Below are 26,397 nucleotides of genomic sequence, written 5' to 3' on the forward strand. Positions count from 1 at the left end.
TGATTTTAATTGCCTCTGAAATAAACTGCAAAACCGCTACCGATTTCTTTTATCCTTTCAGCCTCTCTAATTGGTTTTAAAAGATAATTGTAGCATGATAATTCTTTTATAGCTAAAGGAAATCTCAACCTTGTGCAAATAGGGTTACAGCTTGCTTTGTAGTATGTAATTCAGGGTTCTGTGTCGCTTCTCAGCAGTGGCCACCCACAAGCCACAATTGAAAGATCTCTTGTTTGAGCTCCCAGCCGTAATTACTGGACCACCAGTTAAACATAGATAATGGAGCGCATTTATTGCTGATGCGACTGTGCCTAGAACTTGTCGTAAAATGCGCTAAATGTGGTGCAAAATCTTGCATCAAGTGACAAAGGGGCGTGCCTTAGTGAAAATGGGGTGTGGCTTCCTAGGAATGGTCGCATGCTTTAAATGCAGCAATGTGCACCAAAACGTTATCGCAAACTAAGTCAATCGACAGGTGGTGTAAAGTTAGATAAAAGTGTAACAAAGTGCAAAAAATGTATCATTCAGCAGGAGCCACTGTGATAAATTTGGTGCATTTTTAAACGGTCTCATCTAAGTTTACACTGTCTATTAGGCAAGATCAGTAAGTATGTTTGGTGTGTGACACTTAAGATCGGAGCTGTCCAGAATGAGAAAAAAGGGTCTGCTTTTCTTCCCGAAAGAGCGCCACTGTTGTGCATGGGTTGTCTGTGGTATTGCAACTCACACAAGTTAACTTAAGGGGGTTTTCCAGGACCAAGTTCAGAATGACCTCTGGATAGGTCATCAATAGATGATCGGTGGGAATTCATTGCTCAAGACCACTGCTGATCCGCTGATTGAACAGGCTGGTGAGTGCAGCGACCTATTCTCAGGCCTGTGACACCATGTTCATCAGTCACATGAGCTGAGAGCAACTTAGTCCCATTCAAGTGAAGAGGACTGAGCTGCAATACCAGGCACAGCCACTATACAACGTAAGGCGCTGTGCTTGGTATACACTGAAATGACAGTGGTGCTCATCAGCTCATTGACCGGGATTCCAAGCATCAGATCCTCACCGATCAACTAGTGACAACCTATACTGAGGATAGATTATTACTAGAGATGAGCGAACGCGTTCGTCCGAGCTTGCTATTCGTGCGAATATTAGGGTGTTCGGGATGTTCGTTATTCGTAACGAACACCATGCGGTGTTCTGGTAAATTAAACTTTCTTCCCTGAGACGTTAGCGCTTTTTTTTGGCCAATATAAAGACAGGGAAGGCATTACAACTTCCCCCTGCAACGTTTAAGCCCTATACCACCCCCCTGCTGTGAGTGGCTGGGGAGATAAGGTGTCACCCGAGTATTGAAATCTGCCCCTCCCGCTGCTCGCTATGGATGCATTCTATATGCGCTCAATGGGGCCAGCGGCAGCAGCGCTGACCCCATTGAGAACATATAGAAGACAAATCCTTCTTCTCTGGCACAGCTGTAACAGCTGTAGCAGAGAAGAACGATGTTTGCCCATTGAATTCAATGGAACCGGCAATACAGCCGACTCCACTGAATGCAATGGGCTGCCGGCGATCGCAGGATGAATGGTCGGAAAGGGGTTAAATATATAACCCCTTTCCTGCAATTCATCCAGAAATGTGTTACACTAAAAATATATACCGGCGTATAAGGCGACCGGGCGTATAAGACGACCCCCCAACTGTCACCTTATACGCCGGTAATACAGTGGAGCAAAGAATAAAAAGCATTACTTACGTTTTTAGATGATCTGCGGCGCTCCTGCAGGCTGTCACTCCCTCCTGGTCCACGGCAGACAAGCTTTCTCTATGAAAGGCTTTAAATCCCTGCCTCCAGAAGCACATGTGCCTTCAGCCAATCACAGCCAATGACAATGATGTCATTGAATGGCTGTGATTGGCTGTGTTTCTGGAGGCGGGGATTTAAAGCCTTTCATAGAGAAAGCTTGTCTGCCGTGGATTAGGAGGGAGTGACAGCCTGCAGGAGCGCCGCAGATCATCTAAAAACGTAAGTAATGCTTTTTATTCTTTGCTCCACTGTATTACCGGCGTATAAGGTGACAGTTGGGGGGTCGTCTTATACGCCCGGTCGCCTTATACGCCGGTATATATTTTTAGTGTAACACATTTCTGGATGAATTGCAGGAAAGGGGTTATATATTTAACCCCTTTCCGACCATTCATCCTGCGATCGCCGGCAGCCCATTGCATTCAGTGGAGTCGGCTGTATTGCCGCTCCATTGAATTCAATGGGCAAACATCGTTCTTCTCTGCTACAGCTGTTACAGCTGTGCCAGAGGAGGACGATCTTTATGCTGACAGTGGGGGGGGGGGGGGGGCACTCTTGCCGCTATTGTGGCTTAATAGTGGGACCTGTGAACTTGAGATGCAGCCCACCATGTAGCCCCTCGCCTGCCCTATCCGTCACTGTGTCATTCCCATCACTTTCCTGAATTGCCCAGATTTTCACACATGAAAACCTTAGCGAGCATCGGCGAAATACAAAAATGTTCCGGTCGCCCATTGACTTCAATGGGGTTCGTTGTTCGAAACGAACCCTCGAGCATCACGGGAAGTTCGTTACGAATAACGAACACCCGAACATTTTGGTGTTCGCTCATCTCTAATTATTACTATGGCAGTCCCAGAAAACCCCTTTAAATGAAAAACAAAAAGCTCTAGCATTCTCCAATGTTTGTTATTAGAGATGAGCGAGCACGCTGGTTTAAGGCTGATGCTCGATCGAGTATCGGTCTTGTTGAGTAACTGATTACTAGACCGAGCACCATGCAGGGGGGGGGGGCAGAGGGCAGCGAGGGGGAGCAGGGGGGGAGAGAGAGAGAGATCTCATGCCTCTTGCACTCTCCCCCCGCCCCCCCCCCCCCCCCCGAATGGTGCTCGGTCGAGTAATCAGTTACTCGACAAGACCGATACTCGATCGAGCATCAGCTTTAAATGAGCGTGCTCACTCATCTCTATTCGTTATCTCAAATGCTTTTCTTGGCAGGTTGGCAATCTCCACCCGTGCTACTAAAATCGAGGTATAGCAGCCTGACTTTTTTTCTTATTCTCTTTCAAATTGGAGAGTTAATTGGTTAAGTGGGATAGGCGCATGTGTTTTTGCAGTTCGCCACGTCATGTATTTCTGCGTCTCATCCTTGAATACACTTTCTAAATGACCCCAAGTCATAACTTTAAGAGTATACTGATAGAACTCATAGTAGTGCCCACAGTGCCAGCCTCATAAAAGCTGCCAGAATAGCACAAATCCCATGGCAGTCCCTCCTCTAGCAGACTCCATCTAAGTGTACCGGAGCAAAATGTACCAAATTTAGTAAGAGTTGCATGACTCTTAATAAAACCGATGCATTTGGCAGTCTGTGGGAGGCCACCCACTACCCATTAAGCCCTGCCCACTTTTTTGTAAATTGACAAGAGAAGCGGAAAAAGGTTTTTTTATACAGTTATTATGTCACAACGTTTGGCTTTTTTTTTGTGGTGCAAGTTGCTTTATAAATTCCTCCCATTGTAATAATACTGGAGCTTATTTATCGATGTAATTACTTTGAAAAGAATAAACTTCAAGTTGAAGGCTATATTTATCAAGCCCCTCTCCCCACTTCTATTAACCCTTTCCAATCCACTGTCTGATGTCTTCCTACATTCTGATTGAAGCTTGTACAGCTCCAATGTCAGAAGACGTCCAACAGGGTATTCTTACCGTCTATTGCCAGCCACTCCACTGTCGGAGCCTCTTTGGCGCACACACACTGGCTTTAGCCAGCAGATGGCACCGTTGTATAAAGAGAAAGCCTTTTAGGAAACCCTGAACCCAAAATCGGATTTGAAAGTGTTAAGATTTGGAGGGTGGGTAGCTGCTTTGCTGTTGATGAATATGACACATGCTATGCTAAAATTGCATAGTTCTGTGCAGCTAGCTGGTGCCCATAAATATGCCCCCTGGGTAATACACATATTAGCACACAACACACACATCTCGTCCAAACCTCTCCAGGAGGTTAAATACAACACTTATTGGCTGCTTCCACGTAGCTTCTTCTGCCTGTGCATGACTTCTGGAGTCGGAGAACGATACTTGTGTTGCAGATTGTTGCAGCAGGGGATGTTTAGTGCATATTAGCCAAAATACCCCAATAATGGGGGACATTTTTTTGCACCATGTTTTTTATTCATTGGTGTTTGCACTAGTCTCTTACCTGTACAGCGCAGCAGTTGCACGTTTCAGTCCCTTGGGTCTGTGAGGCTTGGGCTCCCCAGCCATATTGATATCTGTTGAGAAAGTTAGGTTACACTGAATGTTCTGGAAATATTATTACTTGTAATTTGCATAATTTTTTTATGTGAAATCGTCAGAGTGTCCTTGCTTTTTTATGGCCATAAAACAAGATATTCCAATGTGATTTGATTCACTTCTTAATGACCCAGCAGTCCAGGAGAGAATGATACAAATTGAAGCTTTTAAGGCCAATTCTTACATAGTTGATCCAGAAATAACCTGGTAGAATTCATGCTATGAGCTGTATAGACATGCAATTATTGTGCATACAGATACAGAAAAGTTTAACTCGATTCTTAACACGTTAGGATAACTTTCTGTGCCCCCAGCACATGGGCGGTAATTCTGCACCAGGTTTTCCCGCAGAATTTCCGCCTGTGTCCGCCTGCATAGGATTGCATTGCAAAATGCAATCCTATGCACACAGCCGCGATTTTTCCGTGTGAAAACACACGCAGAAAACAAATCGCGGCATGTTCTATTTCTGTGCGGGTCTCGCAGAGGCCCGCACAGAAATGTCAGTAGTGCCAGGCCGGATCCACCCTGCACATGCGCCGGCTGGCCGGCAGTCGGTGCTTAGCAGGAGATCGAAGACGCCAGGAGCGGGTGAGCCACAGGCCTCTGCACGGGCACGGGACCGCATCCCGCTGTGAGAATTCTTGCAGCAGGATCCGACCCAGCCGTCTGCAGGTGGCTATAAGTGCTCAAAACTAAAGGCCCATCTACACAAATGATTATCACTCAAAATTCCTTAAGTACTGAAAATGAGCAATAATCGTTACATATAGACACGGGCATCGTGCACTTTTAGTTTGAATGATGGGTTTTGGTTCACTTGAAATCCATCGTTCAGCCACTGAAAGACTGAGAAAATACATTCCATTTCAATGTATTTCGCTCATTTTTAAAAGACTGCAGGATTTTCTCCCTGCGACATGTTTACACTAACCACGAGGAGAACAATGGAATCTACCAGCAACCTAGAGGAGATCAATGCAGCTGTTTGCACAGTTGGGTGTGTGTTTAAACACACTGGGCTCTGCAAACAACTGGTGGTGGCCCTTTTACATGGAAATGAAGATGATAAAGTGTTAAAGGCCATTAACACTTTAGGCAAATAGATCGCTAAATCTTTCAATCTTTGATTCCTTTAAAAGGACCTTACAACCTCAGTTCAGCCTCACTGATGGATCTCCCATTGACACTTAGCGTACTTTTATATGGATGAAAAATCGCTTGAATGAGTAAAATTCAGCTATAGTTACACACTTTACAGCTGTGTAAACGTGGGACCAGGCAGGGTACTGAGTGAAAAATTGATCACTAGTTGTTAGTCACTTCTTTTCAGCTCCCTAAAGTGAAACAACTAGCGAGCGACTACTTTCTCAGTGTGAACAGACAGTCATTCATCTTTAAACAACTGCTTGTTCACAGAATACTTCCATGCACTCCGCCTGCACTCACTGAACGCCTAACTCTTCCGTGTGAAAGCACAGGAGTGATAGTTGTCTCTTTCTATAGTACCCTTAGACTGCAGTGTCTGTATACAGTGATATGTAGAGGCCGCAGAAGAAAAACAGTGCAAAATCCTTATTCAAACCCTAAAAAGATTGTCCCCCAAGGTTGTCCATAGCCTTTAAGATATGATTACAATAGTTTTTTAATGTCTTGAGCTAAAATAACTTTCGTAGAAAGTTATCACTGTCAAGCTAAACTTTGCTACATCTGTAATTTTGTGGTGGGGCTTCTGAATCCCTTCCTCTGGTTGTCCCACTTTACCCCAGTTACACACTACATCCATCGGTATGAACAAAACGACCTTGTTGGATGCCCGTGTCTCTTTTTAATGGTCCTACTATAGCATGGATGCTTCACTAGAGTTTTATGCTAGTAATGTTACTATTAGCTTCTAGATGCTTTTGGTCATTGAGACCAAGGTATGGGCAGACGGGAACAGATGCTCCAATGTGCTAGATCGTAATTTCATGAGTAATGATAAAATGGCATCTTGTTCCCATGAGTTGTGGTGTCTTTAAATCCAACAACAAGGTATGAAAATGTCATGATCAGCCCAACATCAGATTTCACAAGATGCCTCAATGAATCAACTTTCCTTTTATTGAAACAATCCAATGGCTCATGCATGTGGCAGAAGCCTGTAAGCCATTGCACAGAGGCTACACACCTTCCTAGTAAGCATTGCTTCTAGGGTAGAATGTCTCTATATATGAGCGGGCAACAATGTTTTCAGTTGGATTCCTACGGAAACCAACAAAAAAGCTGCATATGGAATCTGAGATATATGGAGGTACAGTAAGACCACTTTGAGAGCCCTGTTACAACTCCATACAAAACTGAGCTGTAATCCAGCCATGTACATGAGCCTTAACACCTGAATTCCTGACCCACCTAATAACCGTGAACCGCAATAATTACTATAATATATAGTAATAATACAATAATTACAGATCTCTTAAAGGGATTTTCTAGAAAAGGGCCTTCGTTTCTCTGAAACAGCACCCTGGGATGTCTGGTATTGCTACTTGAATGATAACTGAATATTTATTTGACACCTACTCCCTCAGCTCTGCTCTTGGTATTCCACATTGGGACTCACAGTCCATGTTCACCTATTAGTATGTTTTTGGAATATGGGGGGAAACCAGAGTACCAGGAGAAAACCCTGTTCTTGGTGGGATTTTAACTCAAGACCCCTGTATTGCAAGGCAACTGTGCTAACCACTGAGCCACCATGGTGCCTACTATCCAAATAATGGTATCATTTTTGTCCTACTGTCTTTTTTGTTGCAAAAGGGGTTATATTAGAATCACCTTTTATCTCCTATCCCTACAATAGGTCATTGAAGGCTGATTGATAGCCAAGTGCTTATACTCAACTATCTCCATGAGTCCCACTGAAAATGAATGGTGTGGTACCGCGCATGTGTAACCATCACTCCATTGCCAGTAAGCCCATAGTGAGGAGGGACATGGGACCCCTGTTCTCAAGATCATTAGGGGTCTAGGTGGTGAGACCCTGACCAACCAAACTTTTATCATCTATCCTATGTATAGGTGGTAAAAGTTGATTTTAGTACAAGCCCTTTGAAGGGCTCAAATGGTAGCATGTATGTACGCACATGACAACTCATTGGTAGACAGCCACAAATGTCATCACTCCCGTCAGCTGGTTTGCAGCAATGCTGCATTTAGTTTCTTAAGAAAGGCACAAAGAAATAGTCCTTTATAGATAAGTCACTTCCATGACCATTAGAAGACATTCTCTTGATTGCCAGTTGCTCTACAAGCGTTGACAATCATTGTCTAGCGTTATAAATACTCCGTCTTCTGTTCTCGTGATCATGTCTCAAATGCTGACCTTGCCATGGCCTCTCTGATGTATGAGTTGCTGCTTGCTCCAGCCACTACCCTGCAAATCATGGCATGAAGCTGACAAGCATCTCTACAGCAGTAATGTGAGCATGACTGTGTGTGCCAACCAGAGGGGAACCCGCCGTATATTATACCAGGCGCTGCCAGGCCAGGGAGGGCAAGCATATCATAGAGTGGAGAATCCTGCATTGCCTTTCGGAGACAGATTTAAAACATCCTGAGGAGTCATTCGGAAGATTTACTGTTCTGCCCACATCGACCAAGTCACAGTCTCGGTGTCGTCTTATAATATTTGCTTGGGAGAAGCTGTTGGATCTATAATCTGTAGGCCTTTCTCTAACAGCGGCGAAATGCGCATAGCAATCTGAGAGAGGATATAATGTACCGAGGAGATGAAAGGAAATTTATCTTGAGTGTCTTTTAGCTCCAATTATGTGAGAGACCTGGAAGCTGATGAGCTTTGCTAAACTAATACAAAGGACTTTTTAATGAAGACCTTTGGGTAATATCAGCAAGTATATGCAAATATTACAGGGGTTTAACTAAGACCTTAAAAGTCATTCTCCGGGAACACATTGACATATGTTTTTTGTGAAATAAAATGCTGTGAACATAATGGCACTGCTTATATTCTTGAAAAGTTAACAAGTCTACTTTACCTTTCGGCAAAGAGCAGATCAGTAGTATTGAAATCTGCTCCTCACAATAGTAGGTTTAATTGAAGACTAAGGTTAAGGTCGTAGACAGCTGAGTTGTGGCAGTAATTGTCTAGTAGGAGAGTCGTAAAAGATTCTGCACAGCATGTAGACAATGGAAGACACTGATCTGGCCCATAAAATAGAGAAGATATGGAAAAAACTTGAAGTGAAAATCTTTTACAGACTTGACTATACTTCTGCCATGTTCCTCAAACCATTCCTGAACATTTTTTGCAGTTCGGCAGGGCTCATTATCCTACTGAATGAAACCACTGATATTAAGCAATGCCGCTAAGTTCTTGGTCTGTACAGTATTCAGGTAGATGGTACGTGTCAACGTATCATCACATGAATGCCAGGACTCAAGGGTTCCCAGTAGAACATTGCCCAGAGCATCATACTGCCTCACCGGCCATCCACACGTGGATGTCAAAACTGCTCCATGGTCCAGTTTTGACATCCATGTTCCCATTTTAGGCACTTTAGGTGGTGAACAAGGGTCAATATGAGTATTTGGAATGGTCTGCATCTCCACAGTAAGGTTGTAAAATGTTTTATCTCAATTCAAGTATGTCTCGGAGCTCCAGCTTCAAAGTAAAATCGAGTTTAAATCTCACCACTACATGAATGTCACATCTTCAATTTCCAAATAATCCGAGCACAGCTTTCACCTCGCTGCTGTGTAACCAACATATGAGAGACTCCATTCCTCAGATGCTACGGGCGCCAAGAGCAGATCAAATCCAAGTCTGAAGCTAAAATCAGTCCAACAAACAGCTCACTGCATTTGATTGTTGCACTATGTCAATGGGGACATAGCGCAACATCTTATGATAAGAGGTTCATACATGTCAGGGCTGGTTTTAGAGGAAGTGTGGCCCTGGGCAAAGTTAGAAATGGGGCCCCAAATCCTGAAATACTGTATTAGTAACACAGTCACATTCAAGATATTCAGGAGGCAATGTGCAGAGGGCTGCAGGGGTTTGCTAGAGTATATGGTACATGTAATGCCTTGGAAGTTTTTTGGTCCCCTTCTCCTGACTGATACCTTTCTACAATCAGATCCCTTTGATGTGCTGTAAGCTCTTTATGGCTTTTGCTGAAAAATGTAACTAAGAAAATGGCAGTAAAATTCTACCAGAAGAGCCGAACTTTATATGGAGTAAATCAGAATCACTGTAAATAATGGTGTAGTGTACTAAAGTTGATGTGTGGAACTTTCTGGATGTTTCTGAATGGTCTATGTTGTCTTGTTCTTCTGTGTATTGTCAATGTGTTCCATATGAGTGGATATGATGTGTATTGCATAGCTGCCGCACTGAGTGAGTTACAGTCTGTGTTATATCTGGAAAAGTATCTCTTTGTATGTCATGTGACCTTGTTTTATATACGTGGATGCAAGGTACATCCTATTTGTCTGTCCTGAGAGGAGCTGGTCTGCACACAGACCCCTTTAGTCTGTGTGTAGAGAATATGGAAGAGGCTGAAAGGATAGTGGACGAGTATTGTGGACCCCTCCTTCCCTGCCTGGAAGAATAAGGGAGTAAAAAGCCACAAGAATTGTGAGTCCCCACTGTGCAGCATGGTGTGTGTTCTTCTACTCCGTGAGTGTGTATCAGTAGAGAGTCGGTGAGTTTTCGTAAGAAGGTGTCCAAGAACAGAGGCCCACATATAACTTAGCCTGTGAAAGTTACTCCAATGTTTCCTCCCTGTCACATCATGTGTTCTACACTAAGTATATTGCCAGTGGATGTACACTGTTCTGGACTGTATTGGATTTGTTCAAGTTGTGTTCAAGTAAAACGGCTTTACCAACTGTTCCCGGTTCTGCTTTTAACTTCTAACCCTGCATGTGGATTCTTTATTCCATCATGGTGAATTCACCATGGAGGAATGAATGGTGGCATCACACGTGACACATGGACTAAGGTAAACCACAAGTAGGTTCACTTATTTAATAGCCTTCTCTCGACCCCTTGGATGTGTCCCTGGCTACTCTCTGGGTGGGAGACGATAGAGCTACCGTGACAAGGCCTACATCTATACCCTGCTGTCTCATAGGCTGGGGCCTGCTCCTCGGATGCTGCAATGGCAGCAGAGTACTGACTACTATTTATCATGAGTTTAGTGTGATTGGCTAATTCCGAACATATACCATGGAACACAGTGAAGACGGTCATCAAGAAAGAGATTAAATTTGGCACAACAGTGACATTACCAAGAACTGGACATCCCTCAAAAATTTATGAAAACACCAGAAGACAATTAGTCCAGAGACCATAATTCTAAAAGGTATGTTTGGCACAAAGCCAACAGTGCGCATCACCAAAGGAATACCACACCCGCAGTGAAGATGGTGGAGGCAGCATTATGCTTTGGGGCTGTTTTTCTGTTGCTGGAACTGGGGCTTTAGTCAAGGTGGAGGAAATTATAAAAAGTTCCAAATATTAGTCCATTTTGGCACAAAACCTTCAGATTTCTGCTAAAACGTTGAAGCTGAAGATTAATTTCACCTTTCAGTATGACAACGACCCAAAGCATACCTCTAAATCAACAAAAGAATGGCTTAGCCACAAGAAGGTCAAAGTTTTAGAATGGCCCAGCCAGAGCCTAGACCTGAATCCCATTGAAAATCTGTGGGTTGACCAGAAGGCCTCGAAACACGCAAGATGTCCTTGTTATGTGACAGATTTGGAGGGCTTTTGCAAGGATGAGTGGGCAAAGACTGGCAAGTCAAGATGTGCCATGCTGATAAACACCTACCCAAAAAGACTGAATGCTGATATAAAGTCAAAGGGAACGCCAACAAAGGATTAGTTTTAGTGTGTGTATATTTATGCAACCACATTATTTTAGTTTTTTTCTTTTTAATTTTTCCACCTTAAAAGATTTTAGTTTGTTTTTCAATTACCGTATATACTCGAGTATTAGTCGAGTATATTTTTACAAAAAAATGGTAAAACTTATTGACTCGAGTATAAGCTGAGCTATAGATGAGTATATACTAGGTAAAGAAAAAATGCAATACTCACCTCCGAGCCGGCGTCTGTGTCCCTGGCGCGATGGTCCCCCCGGCGGTGCGGCAAGCTGCTTGAGAATTCTCCCTGCTCTGCTTTGAATTTCCTCGCCGTCAGCACTGTGTAAGTAAGCGTTGTGATTGGATAGAGCGCCAACCAATCATAGCCGGCGCTCGATAAACCAATCACAGCCATTTAGTGATGTCATCCGCTAAATGGCTGTGAATAATTGAGCACCGGCTGTGATTGGTTGGTGCTTGATCCAATCACAGTGCTTATCTACACAGCGCGGGGAATTCAAAGCTGAGCAGGGAGATGACAACGGGGAGAATTCTCAAGCAGCTTGCCACACCGCCGGGGAGACCATCGCGTCTGGGAAACAGACGCAGACTGGGAGGTGAGTATTGCAGGATTTTTGTAGTTGTTTTTCTTTTACCTCACTCCAGTATAAGCCGAGGGGGGCTTTTTCAGCATAAAAATGTGCTGAAAAACTAGGCTTATACTCGAGTATATATGGTAAATAAATCTGAAATGACCCATCTTTGTCAGATTTTTTTAAATGACAAAAATTTTGACTTTTTATATCCACTGTATGCAGCATCTAAAAGACAAGTCGCAGAAAACTACTGTAGATCAGTGTCTCCCAGTCGGTTTTGTCAGTTTCGGCTTCATCAAGTTAAACTAACAGGTTAATATTTGCTTTAAAAATACATGTTTGGTTATACAGAGCCGGTGTCAAAAGCCAGCCAAGAAGGCTTGTCATAGTTAAACCCTTTGATCTAATACATAATGATTATCATGAGCGTAATCTATCATTAAGTGTCTTATTTACAATATAAACTGCAATAATTAGCCGAGTTTGTCCAAAGAGAACATAAAAACTAAATTTACAACATTGCTTTGACTAAGAAGTTCAGAATAGATATTTTATCCAAAATGAGCCCATGACAAGATAAACATTACATCCAACCATGATCTCACCACCACAGATTATCTTGACACATCTCGTTTTTTTGACAATCAAGTTGTCACGGCTCACCAGCCGTGTCTGATTGGGACCGGGGTGATGTCACGGAGTCAGCCCTGGTCCATGTGATCCACACGCCAGCGCATGCTCAGTGTCATGAGCCAACACGAGCACTTCTCTGCTGGCGTGTGCATGGATTGGTTGGTTTGGAGGCGTGTGTCCTAGCTGGCTAGTCAGCACTTGTCTGTACATATTTATTCTGACTCCTCCTCAGTGAGGACGCCAGTTAGGCTTATTTGCAGGCATTTCTGGTCAAATCAGCAACTCCTGTCCTGTCTCACATTTCAGATAAGCCTGCTTGGTGTTTATGCTATCTGGGATGTTGTAACTTCCTGACAATTATCTTTTGCATTGATTTTACATCTAATTCATTGTGTGCTTGTGTAACATCTACTTTGCACATGTTGATATTCTATATAGCAACCATTATCCCTCTTTCCAACTAGGGAGAGTCAGGGATGCCTTGGGCTCGTGACATGGGGTCACCCTTATCAGGGCAATTGTTCCGCTTTTAAGTAGGGTCTCCTTGCATCAGTAGGTTAGAGCCAAACCAGGGGTGTAGTGAGGGGGGTAGGTCAAGTAGGGCAGCTGTCCCGGGCACCATTAGGATCAAGGAGGGGAATGGGCACAGGCTCAGCCAAGCAGCTTCCTAGTCTTTACATACTGCTCTCTGCACAGTGCAGCACTTCATTTTCTTCTGTTCTGCATTGGAGGCATCATGAGAGTAAGAAGAGGAGAAGGAGGAAGGGAGTGATGTGCTGGCTGTGTCTCCCCTCTGACTTGCCTCCTCCATGTATATAGAAGATAACAGGAGGAGCAGCAGACACTCCACTGTTCACCAGTGTTTTATACCACAATAAAAAAGCACTTATGTGTATACAATTACATACAGGGTCTGGACAAAAATAGGAAGCACCATAGGAAATGCATAGGATTTTATTCATTAGCACTGAGCTGCCCTTTTGACCCCTGCTTAGCTGAGAGCTTTTCTGCCAAATTTGTGTTTACTTCACCTCTTGCCCTGCTCTGGGTGGTTTTGGGAGCAGCTGGTAGCAGCATCTGAGTGGCTTAAACCTCTGACCAATGAAACCTTCTTGCTCGGCAGCATCTGCATCATATTACCTCCACTTAAAATCATCTCTACATATCTTATGGAAATATGATTTATAATCCCATGTAACGTAAGGCATGCATTTTGTACGGTGTTTCCATATTTTTGTCCACTCCCTGTATATGCACATACAATTATACAGTACACACACTGACAATTACTACTATGTCCACTGCCTTGCCTGAGGTACAGTACTACTACTCCTTTCAGCCTCCTCTCTAACTCACTGACACAAAGCAGTAATATAGTGCTTAATATCTGACTGTACTATATTCCTTCTGTGTCTCTGTATGGCTAAACAGCTACTTTTGGTCGCGATAGCAGCTGCACAACCCAAAATCGCTGTAAAGCCCTGCAACATCACACTCATTTTCATGTCAACAGGGTTCCAAATTAGAGGTTGACACAACTGCAGGTTGCAAAAGATCCATCAAGGCTGGATTTTTAGTGACCTGCAGCAACCTGCAACTCATCGCAACCGCAATGCTCTGAACGTGAATGCGACATTGCAGAGCTACACAGCGATTTGTGGTTGCGCATCCCTTTTCATGACTAAAATTCACTGTGTAGCCCAAGCCTTAAAGAGCAGTCAAAAAGTCCTAGTAGTACTAGGAATTTCTAGTTACTGTTGATAATTCGTACTACTATCCTCCTCGGACACCTCTGTAATAACTCAGCAAGCCTGGCCTTATACATTGCATTGATCACATCACTTTATTTCCTCACCAGATAACCACACAAAGTATTGTATTATGAGGTTCCACAGTAGTGGACATGTGCATTATGCAACACTGCAGCAGTGGACATGCATATTATGAAGCTCTTCAGCAGTGAACATGTGTATTATGAAGCTCCTCAGCAGTGAACATGTGTATTATGAAGCTCCTCAGCAGTGAACATGTGTATTATGAAGCTCCTCAGCAGTGGACATGTGTATTATGAAGCTCTTCAGCAGTGGACATGTGTATTATGAAGCTCCTCAGCAGTGAACATGTGTATTATTAAGCTCCTCAGCAGTGAACATGTGTATTATGAAGCTCCTCAGCAGTGGACATGTGTATTATGAAGCTCTTCAGCAGTGGACATGTGTATTATGAAGCTCCTCAGCAGTGAACATGTGTATTATTAAGCTCCTCAGCAGTGGACATGTGTATTATTAAGCTCCTCAGCAGTGGACATGTGTATTATGAAGCTCCTCAGCAGTGGACATGTGTATTATGAAGCTCTTCAGCAGTGGACATGTGTATTATGAAGCTCCTCAGCAGTGGACATACGTATTATGAAGCTCCTCAGCAGTGTACATTTTTAGTAAGAAGCTCTGCAGCAATGTACATGCGTAGTATGAAGCTCTGCAGCAGTCAATATGCATATTATGATGGTAACAGCCAAGTGGGCTGTGCTACGTTGTTTCCATAACTCCATAGAAGTTAATGAGACTTATGCAAACAGTGTAGCACATTGAGCTTCGGTGTTTCTGTAGTGCCCCAGAACATTTATTCCTGGCCCCTCCATAAACGTCATACATGTCATGTCCTTTGTGTGGATGCACTATGAAAACTGTCTTGTCTCTTGTTATGTGTATTGCACAGCTGCAGCAGATGAAGGGTTAATGTCTGCATGAGACTGGGAGATGTCTGCAAATGTATCAATTTATGTCCTGTCACGAGGTATGTGAGAGACTATTAGGCCTCATGTCCACTAGTAAAATGGATTTAGTAAATCCGTGCGGGTGTCCCGCACGCGTGATCCACGCCCATAGGGATGCATTGGACACCCACAGGTAATTAAATACTTGCGTATGTCATTTTTCCCTGCCGCATGGATTGCATGTGCGGGAAAACACTCGCAGTATTCTTCATTTCGTGTGGGTCTCCCGCGGCTTCCATTGAAGCCTATGGGAGCCGTCCGCTCCGTGGCACACCCACAGCTGTATTTCTGCTGTGCCGTGGGAGAGCAGGAGTTCAAAGAAAGAAAAAGATGTGCCCGGCGCATGCGCGCGGCATGCTTCCGGTGTGCCGAGCACATCTGCCAGCCCGAAGAAAGAAGATCCGGCTGCGACGAAGGCCAGATCTGCAGCATCCGGACAGGTAAGTTAAATCTTATTTTCAGGCCTCATGTCTGCGGGAAAGGTGGGACCCGCTGCGGGATTCTGCATGGAGAATCCGCGCGGGCCTGAATTTCCCAGTGGATATGAGGCCTTAGGCCTCCTGCACACGGGCAGAAATTCTATGGCGGGATTTCCCGCATAATTTCTACCTGTGCTCGGTTCCATAGGATTGCATTAGATAATGCAATCCCATGCAGACAGCCGCAATTTGACCACATGAAAACATGCGCGGTAAACAAATTGCGGCATGTCCTATTTCTGTGCGAGCCTTGCAGAGGCCTGTACAGAAACACAAGTGTTGCTCCAGCTCTGTTCTGCGCATGCGCTAGCTGGGCAGCAGCCAGCACATAGCAGAGAGGGGAGCCGCTGGGAGCAGTTGAGCCACACTGGTCACTGCAGGGGCACGGCTAGCATCCCACTGCGAGAATTCTTGCAGCGGGATCTGACCCAGAAGTCTGCAGGAAGCCTTAGTATGAGTGTTGGAGAGCAAGGTAAGGTCCAGAATCTTCAACGGTTAGGAGAGGAGTGTAGAGCTACCCACATAGGGGTACCTTCAACCCTCATGTGGTGAAGAGGATGGAAGAGAAAGATGGATATCTTCAGTACCCCAATGCCAGGAGCCAGTAGAGAGTAAGGAGAGAGTGAGAGCATGAGTACAGAAGCAAGTCAAGATCACCGTGCAGAGGTACTTTATCTGTGTGTGTCTGAGGAGAGTTTGTCCCCTACCCCTTCCAGGAGTGGCACCATACAGATAACGGAGACTGTAGGGCCGATATCATCCTGAGTTCCTTCCTGACCTCCCTTCTTTTGTCTTGTCTGCACCGGTGTATTCTTAAAATTCTGAAGTGTCCAAGTTTTCCAGTAAAGTTTTGCCAGGCCCTCACCATTCCCAGGGACTGAGGTACTTAAACACCGAAACGTGCGTGGACTCTCTTTATTATCGCCGAAGTTCATTTCAGAGAGTAAAGGAACGGTGGCGTCACACGACAATCTAAAGTTCTACGGCATGTATATTGTCCATCCCTCTCTTAGGGGTGTCTGGAGGAGGCTCAGCGATACTCTGGCCAAGGCTGCACGTGTCCCTCTGGGGAGGAGTCTGGTAAGTGCCATCGTGACAGCTTTACCCTCTCATCTCCTCAGCATGTGCCTCGTATCCTGAGTTACCCTACGGGATGCTGCATTTCCGTAACTCAGGAGTTTGCGTAACTCCCATTGACTTCTATCGGGGGTTATATAAACAGCATAGCCTACTGTGTTCGTCTGCTTCGGGAATCCCAACTACATTTTACAGAAGCGTGCTCCCATCGTGGCCATGTTTAGTCAAGGTGGGAACACACCTTTAAAGTTGACCTTTGGTTGTTATATGTAAGACCATTTTATTCTTCGAGACATACAGAATTCCCAATGTCTTTTGAACATTCAGTTAACATTAATGTATGGTCCGAGAAGCTGGGAAAACTCTCTACAAAACCTCTTAGAGGCATTGGTAAACCCTAAAGGTGTGAAAGTCTTCAAGCATAAAGAAGAAAACATGTTCACATCCACTTATTTCATATTTACAAAGTGACCTTAGCTGTTCACACATAATATGTCACTTGTATCTGGAGGACAGTTTTGCTGTACACACATTAAGGGATATTCACTAAAGTACTTCTCAAGATAAACAGTTCCTTCCGCTGCTCAACTATGTTACAATGCTCTACTTTGGGCAATCCAGTGGCCCTATTCATTATGAGGAGGTGCTTGCTAATGGATTATAGCACGGAGTAACCCTATAGTGGCCATGGGAAAAAATATCAGATGTTTGATCCTCAACGGAAAGAAACTTCCATTGATATACACAAATGTAACCTAAGTATTAGTATATAATCTCCAATAGTAAATGTACAATGCGGAGTATTTGTGTCCTATGAGCAGCAGAAGAAGCTTAGAGCAAATAGTTTATATACAGTAGTCACTTAGTGAATGGGGTAGCGCATGCAAGACATACAGTATAAAGTATACGAAGAACAAGGGGTCAATAATCCACTAGTGCATCCAATTGCTAGGGCATGTTTTACATACCTAGTGTCTGTCCAGCCAGAACACGTCCATTCTCCCCAAGTACCGCACCCCGTGCGTGCCTCTCGTTCATATACTGTACAAACGCATATCCTTTATGCACTGAGCAGCCAACGACGCGCCCGTACTTCGAGAAGATTGACTCTACATCACTCTTCTTCACCACTGCCGTGTTTAGGTTGCCAATGAAGACTCTTGAATTAAGGGACTTGGGATCATTTTTGTTGGTGATGTTACTTGTAGCGGCTTTCAGGGACATTTTCTCCCCGGAGGCTGGAAATATAAAGGAAGAAGTTAAGTGTCAGGAATAGGTTTGTTTTTGTCTTGTTGGTTATGACATAATGTTTGGTATGCAATAAGGCTTATTTACTAAGGGTACTGTTACATGGGATGACTGTTGGGCATCCCAACGATTATTGCTCTTGTGCTATCACACAGGAGCAATAATCATTCACTGAATGGAGGCGGAGTGTGCCGGATATCTCTTCCAGTGACCTGCCTGCATTCAGAATATACAGGCAGTCGTTAATAGATGAACGACTCCCCGTTTATATGGGCTGACAGTTGCTTGTTTTATAGGTGAGCTGAAAGCCAATCAACTCCGAAAAGTGAGTGATTCTCACTCACTTGCCCTGTCGGTTTCCGTTTTTACATGGGACAACAGTCACCTGTAATCACTCTTTTGAGCGATCACTCAGACGACTGTTAGCCTGTGTAAAAGTACCATAACACTATCTAAAATGTAAACAGTCTTCAAATGCACCAGATTTATCACAATCGCTTTGTAGAATGATAAATCTGTCAAATTTTAGGACTGTCTAGTCTAAGTTTCGACCAACTATTAGTTGGCTTAATGCCAAAAATTGTGTCAAAATGTTGATGCAATTTTTGGTGTAATTTAGGTAATGCCACCTCCACTCCCTTTTTTTTGCACCAGAAAACTGTTGAATTTCCAATAGTAAATAAGCCCCAATATATGAAAAACATGAAGTACACCTGAACCTCTGTAGACCTCAATAATTCTTTAATGATGATTTAAGCCTAAAATAGGCAATCAGGGTTCAAATTGCATCGCAGAAGGAATTATGTAAAAAAAACATGTAAGACAAAAGTTTCACCTTTTTTAAAGAGTGGTTGGAAAATGAAAGGTGTGACCTAAGAACTAGAGATGAGCGAACGTGCTCGTTTAGAGCAATTACTCGTTCGAGCATCGCTTTTTTCGAGTAACTGCCTAATCGGGGGAAAAGATTCGGGGGGTGCTGGGGGTTGCGGTGGGGTGTGGGGTGTGGGGGGAGAGAGAGAAAGCTCCCCACTGTTCCCCCCTGCTACCACCCGCTCCACCCTGCTGCCCCCAGCGCCCCCTGAATCTTTTCACCCGAGTAGGCAGTTACTCAAAAAAAGCTATGCTCGAACGAGTAATTGTCCTAAACGAGCACGTTCGCTCATCTCTACTAAGAAGCCTTATTTTGCATGATAACCTTTCCACAGATTAGGGAATTAAAGGAGTTTTCCATGATTAGAAAAAAAAAACACAGATCTACTCTTGCCCACAAATTGTGTGTCGTATTGCAGCTCTGCCCTATTCATTTGATTAGGGAGGACTTGCAACACCAAACACAGCCTGTTGACATAAGTGGCGCTGTTCCAGGGGGAAAAGAACAGATTATTTTTCTCAAATGCTGTAAAATCTCTTTAAGTGATACAATTCTGGGATATTTTGGTTACTGCAGTTTTTTTCCATCATAGATGACTGATGTTATACTACACAATACTGAATGGACATTTTTCTGAAATTTGCATTAGCACTCTGCATTTCAAAAATTACAGAATAGCAGTTTTTTGCCAAAACCTATTTTTTCTTTTAATCTCATTTCATTGCGAATGTACAAAAGAACATCATAACACGAAGCCGAAAGAAGATGTACATAGGAGAGTAATATGTAAACAATTGTCCAACTGAGATAAGAACACAATATCGTATATACAAAAATGAGAGAAGCCATCATTACAATGATTATATGTCTGTGAGTCCTCGGCTGGAAGAATACGTATTTTTGGATATCTTTCAATTATTTCTAAGAGAATAGGCACAGTGCCAGCACTGAGGAGATAGTAAGAGGCGAATTACACCAAAGGTTCCAGTTTCTATCAAATTTAGCATCGTAGCTGTGGTTTTACATATGACGGCTTCAAAGGAAAGCATCCGGTTGACCCGCAGTTCCCACGCAGTGAGGTGCAGCATCGTAATGCTATAGATAGCAAGGGGAAAAGACTTGCATAGGAATCTGTGTAGGTAATTTGTCTACCCATCTACCTGAAAAAGACCCACAAGACAAGACAGAAGATATGACAGGAAGGCAGTGACCAGGCTACTAAAGTGTACAATAAGGGGACAATACCACGTCATGTCCCAAAGTCAGCACCTAGCTCATGGCATCTTGGGCATGCCGTATTAGGGAAACAACCCATTTTCTGCAGAACAGTGGGGTTAAGATATGATTGAGTTTGTTATTGATGGATGGTCTAAGGGGTGGGGGTAGGTTAACGTTTCTCCTTGAGGAGAGCAACAAATTGATGTAGGGAGTCATATATAGGCCATGCAATGCTCCTTAGGAAAAAGTATGCAAATAGGGGATGGAAAAGTACCTAAAAGTCAATGTTTGATCTTTCAGCAGGCCTTCACAATATGACTGAGATATAAGCCAAATTATTGTTTTATCCAGAAGGAAAAGACACCCATCTGCAGACACTTTTCTAGTAGGTGGCACTATGGAGGTACTTTTCCAGACCCACATTAAAGACTTCTCATCCAGCCAACCAATACCTTGCTCTACATTGACAAGGGACAAACACCCTGAAACACTTGCCTGTAGATGGGTGTCTTTTCTTTATGGAGAAGGATCTGGTTTGGCTTATATCCTCAGTCATGTTGCTAAGGACCGTTGAAAGGTCGAATATTAACTTATAGGAAAATCAGATTTTTTATTGATGGGTAGAGATTAGAGGTGAGCGAGTATACTCGCTAAGGCACATTACTCGAGCGAGTAGTGCCTTAGCCAAGTATCTCCCCGCTCGTCTCTAAAGATTCGGGGGCCGGTGCGGGTGACAGGTGAGTTGCGGCGGGGAGTGGGGGGTGGGGGGTGGAGAGGGAGAGAGAGATCTCCCCTCCGTTCCTCCTCGCTCTCCCCCGCCGGCCCCCGAATCTTTAGAGACGAGCGGGAAGATACTCGGCTAAGGCACTACTCGCTCGCATTATTTTCAATGGGTTATGTGTTATTTTATGACAGCTTATGTCAAGTGGGTATATAAAGTGGAAGTTAGTCCCCTTGAGCTCTAGGATTATAACATTTTGATCAAGGGATAAGGTGAAACAGGTTGCCTTGGTTCAAGAAATTGTGTATTTAAAGCATAATGTAGCTATAAAGGTTAGTGTTGAGTGAACCGAACCAGTAGAACCTTGTTTCGGGTCCAACTTTACTAAAAGTTTGGTTTAGCATTACCTGCATTGAGCTTTTAGCAAAGTTCTACGTGAAACAGGGTTCTACTTGTTCAGTTTGCTCAATACTAGACCGGAACACTGGTGTATAACACTGTCTAAGAGCCATAAAGCCCGGTATAACACTCTCAGAGTGTTATACAGGGCTCTTATGGCTTTTAGACACTGTTATACATCAGTTTTGGGGGTTTTGGCGAATGTCCTGTCCGAACTAATTCAGATCGAACCAAAATTGACCAAACTGAACTTTTCAAAAGCTCGCTCATCACTAATAAAGATAATAAAGAGAATGGAAGAAATAGAATCTAGGTAAATTCAATTTGCTTTGTAGATCAGTATAGGAGAATAAGACCTTATTCTCATACAAACCGTTTAGGGCAACAATCCGGAATTTAGCACATAAGGAAGCTTGTGGAATTGCAGAAGTATGATGTAATCTGGAGAGGTGTCATAGGACAATGTTGGCTATTATATCTCTAAATACGGATATTGATTTTGCAGCTTTCCATACTTGAACAGCCATATGATGTAATGGAGGAAGTTTCATTTGAGGGAGAGTGTCAAAATCAAAAACGATGTAAACATTCTGGACATTCATGCAGTGTTATTAAAGGATGTTCCAAATTCGATAAGTGCATAGGTAAGACTTACTGTATTTAGATATTTAAGACAGTCAAGCCAGGAAATAGAGATAAAAGTCAGAGTGCCTAGACTCTTTAGAGCACAGGCTACCCCAGATAAATATAATGGTTACATTCTCAGAAGACCTTTGTGAAAATAAATTGGTCTAATTTATACAAAGGCCTGACAGATAGCCAAATTCACCTGTGAGGGTAATGTCATCTTGAAGGATTAATAAGGAATAGCATCATATCTAATATCATCTGTGTATAGGCCTATTCTGTTTCCTTGAGGGTCAACAGTGAAACCCAAGTAAGTAGGATCATTTTAGAGTTTGATGGATATGGCATCTATGGAAAGGGGAAAGAGCACTGGTGGAACTATAGGGAATGCAGTGGATGCGGTTGCACCCAGCCCCAGGAGCCTTAGGGGGCCCATAAGGCCTCTCCTTCATATAGGGAGCCTAGTACTATGAATAAAGCATTACAGTTGGGGGCCCTGTTACAGGTTTTGCATTGGGACCCAGGAGCTTCAAGTTACGCCTCTGCATTAAAGGGGTTGTCTCGCGAAATCAAGTGGGGTTATACACTTCTGTATGGCCATATTAATGCACTTTGTAATATACATCGTGCATTAAATATGAGCCATACAGAAGTTATTCACTTACCTGCTCCGTTGCTAGCGTCCTCGTCTCCATGGTTCCGTCTAAATTCGCTGGCAGCTTGCTTTTTTAGACGCGCTTGCGCAGTCCGGTCTTCTGCTCTCAGCACGAGCCGCTTCAGCCTGCTAGCCGCTACAGCTCTTCTGCGCATGCGCAGAAGAGCTGTTACTTCTCGGGAGCGCGCTGGAGCGGCCATTCTGTACCATCCTCTCTTAGAGAGGGGTGCAGTAACTTGAACCGCCCAGCTGTCCCGAGAAGCCGCCCAGCCGTCCAGCTGTCTCGAGAAGCCGTCCAGCTGTCCCGAGAAGCCGTCCAGGTAAGTGATGGGTCGGTGGTGATGTGTCACTAACAGGCGTGGGCCCCTCCGGGTGTCCTAGCGCTGGGCTCCGGAGCCTAGCGCTGGGCTCCGGAGCCTAGTGCTGGGCTCCGGAACCTACCGCTGGGCTCCGGAACCTAGCGCTGGGCTCCGGGGCCTACCGCTGTGGCCCGGGACCTTCACCTGTCTTGAGGGGACTGCCGCTGGGCCGAGGGGACTGCCGCTGGGCCGAGGGGCCTTCGTCTGTTGTCAGGGTCTAGTGCGGGGGAGCCGGGGTCTAGCGCGGGGGGGCCGGGGTCTAGCGCGGGGGGGCCGGGTCTAGCGCAGGGGAGCCGGGGTCTAGCGCAGGGGGGCCGAGGCCTAGCACCGGTTACCTGCTGCCTGGCGGTGGGTGACTGTGTGCCGTGGTCGGCCGCGTTCAATCCCGGGGTCCGGTCGGCGGCTGCGCGGCGTCTGGTTGTCAGGGAGACACAGCTGGTAGCATCTCGGGAGCGCGCACGTCGGGCTACAGCAAGCGACGGGAAAAGAGCCGGCGGCCATCTTGGGAAAATTTTTATAAGTTGCTGAAACGCTGGAACTGTAAGTACAAACCAGCTAGAAAAGTCATTTACAGGGGGGCTTAGTAATGTATGCTTAATTAGGGGGACTGGGCAAAAAAAAAATTCACTGCTTCCTTGAGACAACCCCTTTAAGGGGTTAAAAAAGTTGGGGGGCCCCAAGATACAATTTCGCACCCGAGCCCATGAGTCTTTAGCTACGCCGCTGGGAAAGAGTACAGGAGGGAGCTGGCACCCTTGCCTAGTCCCTCTAAAGAATGGGAAGCTACCAATTGCAGTCGTTTGCCTTTTGATCAGTGACTGACACTGATGAGTGGTGTAGATAATATATACCCATTATATACATTTTGGGCAAAAATCCTATATGTATTTAAGCAGCAAGTAACTGATGTACCAAGGAGAAGATGACAGAATTAAGCCTACTGGCCATGATTTTAGTGAACATTTCGTAATCAGAACAAAGTCATTGGGCCATACAAGCCACATTCTAGGAGATCCATATCAGGTTTCAAAAGATGAATCACAGTGGAAGTCGAAGTATGCCCCCCAGAAGTGAATTTTGGAAGCTATGCAAAAGAGCCGGAAGTAAAATACCTTTATGATGGACATACATTTCTTTAGGTAACATGTCAAGCTCAGAAGACTTGAAATTGTTGATACAGGCTATGAGCGGTTCTAGTTCTTCGAATGCCATATCTTAATCTAGCATGGACACATCTAGTCTCAGGTAATTTAAGGTAATTTACTCTATATCTGCTTCCCTTTTGCAGAGCTTATACTGGTATAGTTCGGAATAATACTTGGCAAATCATTTAACATTTTCTACGGTAGCGAGGGTGATGCCATCAGATTATGTTGTAACCAATATAGCTGAGGATGTAGAACTTTGCTTTACAAGAAGGACCAGTAGTTTGCTGCATTGGCTACCAAGTTCAAAGCCCTGGTGTTTAAGAAAGAACAATTTGAATACCCATATTTCTTGGTGCCCACTCTGCAAGAGAAAAGTAGAACCAGGTCAAGTGGAGAACCAGGATCCATTTAAGAGCTGCATATGCCTCAAGTAGTAGACGTTAGAAAATGCACAATGCGTACATAACATGGTTTACAACAAATTCTTTTAACTGTACAACGCCTCTATACCACGTTGGTACATTTGCCACACCACGTTCATGTATTCATCTATCAGTGTAACAGAAGCAAATCTGAGAGATGTCACTTCTACTATTCTGTAGGGTGTATGCTTGGCTGCTTACATTGTTTATAAAGCGATAACTAACTGGAAATTGAAATAAACATGTCATACTCTTCGGGCTTTTACAAGACAATTAGTGAGATGTTTTAGAAGATTGAATTATCCTGCATCACTACACATTCACATAAATTGCAGGGATGGACAAATCCCAGGAGCTAATTGAAAAGAGTTCCTAAAAAATACCTTTTGTAGGGGTTAAGTTTTAGATTCCAAACACTCAACAGTTCTGGGCTTTTTTGAGGTTGGACATCTGCCCCACCACAATGCAGCTGACAACCGTGAGCTCTGCGGTTTTAAACCTGATTGTTAAATGGCCGCATGATTTGCCAGATAAATAGCACTTTCAGTTGCTAATCGTCAACAATCAATGTTAATGGATGCACGTCAATGCCACCCCGTGTGGCCTTACCCTAAGACCTTGTTGGCTGTACTTGTAGTTTGTATTTTTTGGCAAAAACTAGATTATATCCAAGCAAAGGGTAAAGGATTGGCTGCCAAGAGCAGCACTGGATCTCAAACTTTTTTGCTAAACCTCTACTCCTCCGCTGGAATACATTCTCAAAAATATGAATTAACATGCCGACTACAAATACAACTTTTTTTGATTGAAAGGATTGTACCATGAATACAATTTATTCCTTATCCCCAGATAGAGAATAACTAATGGATTGGTGAAGATTCGAACACTGAGACCCCACCAATCCCAAGAATGTCTTTCCAGAGCATTCCTGAATGAATGGCGTGGACGGCGCACATGTATATTGCCGCTTTATTCAATTCATTGGGACCACTGGAGATAGCCAAGCACTTGAAATGACTATTTCTGGTGGTCCCGTTGAAATGAAAGAGGTGGAAATACCATCCATTTGAGGATGCTCTAGAGTCTTGCTCTCAGGATTGATGGATGTCCCAATGGTCGGATCCCCACCAATCAGCAAGTTAACTTGTTTCTGTGTGAAATCCCTTTAACCCTTTCAAATCCAATTTGTATCCTGGTTTTCCTAGGGGGCTTACTCTTTTTCTGCCATTATACAACGGTGCTATCTGCTGGCTAAAGCCAGTACTGCATGAGGTGACACATTGGATAGGCTCTGGCAGCAGAGAGGCTGGCAATATACAGTAACAGAACCCCGACGGATGTCTTCGAACATCGGAGCTGTACAGCCTTAAATCATAATGTCTTCAGAGGTCAGACAGTGCATTGGAAAGGGTTAAGGCTAGTTTTAGACAAGTGAATTATGGATCCATATTACAGACATGTTACAGCTGACATTACAACCATATGTCACCAGTATTTCATCAGTATTTGCCTCCATATTTATGATCATTGGTTTTATTTTTTACTGGATAAATACTGATCTGTATTTGCCCAACAGAGAAGACTACCAATTCGGAGGCAAAAGCGGTAAAAATAGGTCATACTGCGTTTTTAAATAATGGCCAGAGCAGTAACCTTCTGCAGTCAGTGATTGGCTGCTGCAGTCACATGTCCTTGTTAGCAGCAACCAGGAAGGACAAAGTGGTTGTGAAGGAATTTTAAGTGGTAGGACGAGATCTCTCCCTCTCTCCCGTCCGCTCTCCCCTGCTTCCCGCCGCAACTCACCTGTCAGCTGCGGCGGCCCCCGAATCTTTAGGGATGAGCGAGTAGTGCCTTAGCGAGTATACTCGCTCATCCCTAAGGACAACCCCTTTAAGGAGCTTACAAAGGCACTTTGGACCACCCGTGGCCATAAACTCCACATGCGTCCTAAATAGTTAGTCTGTCTG

The 26,397-nt window shown here is 44.1% G+C and overlaps 1 protein-coding gene across 2 annotated transcripts in view; it reads right to left on the bottom strand.

The window, feature by feature from the left end:
* Window positions 1-26,397, bottom strand: part of RALY (RALY heterogeneous nuclear ribonucleoprotein) — a 191,990-nt gene that overhangs the window by 21,180 nt on the left and 144,413 nt on the right. For both annotated transcript variants that reach the window (XM_066588145.1, XM_066588144.1), the window contains exons 3-4: window positions 17,731-18,000; window positions 4,234-4,306 (exon numbers count right to left, since the gene is read on the bottom strand). In XM_066588145.1, the coding sequence (XP_066444242.1) occupies window positions 4,234-4,306; window positions 17,731-17,986 (329 nt within the window). In that variant the 5' untranslated portion in view covers window positions 17,987-18,000. The remainder of the gene's footprint in view (window positions 1-4,233; window positions 4,307-17,730; window positions 18,001-26,397) is intronic.

This window comes from Eleutherodactylus coqui, chromosome 13 (assembly GCF_035609145.1).
Source record: "Eleutherodactylus coqui strain aEleCoq1 chromosome 13, aEleCoq1.hap1, whole genome shotgun sequence".
Taxonomy (NCBI): Eukaryota; Metazoa; Chordata; class Amphibia; order Anura; family Eleutherodactylidae; genus Eleutherodactylus; species Eleutherodactylus coqui.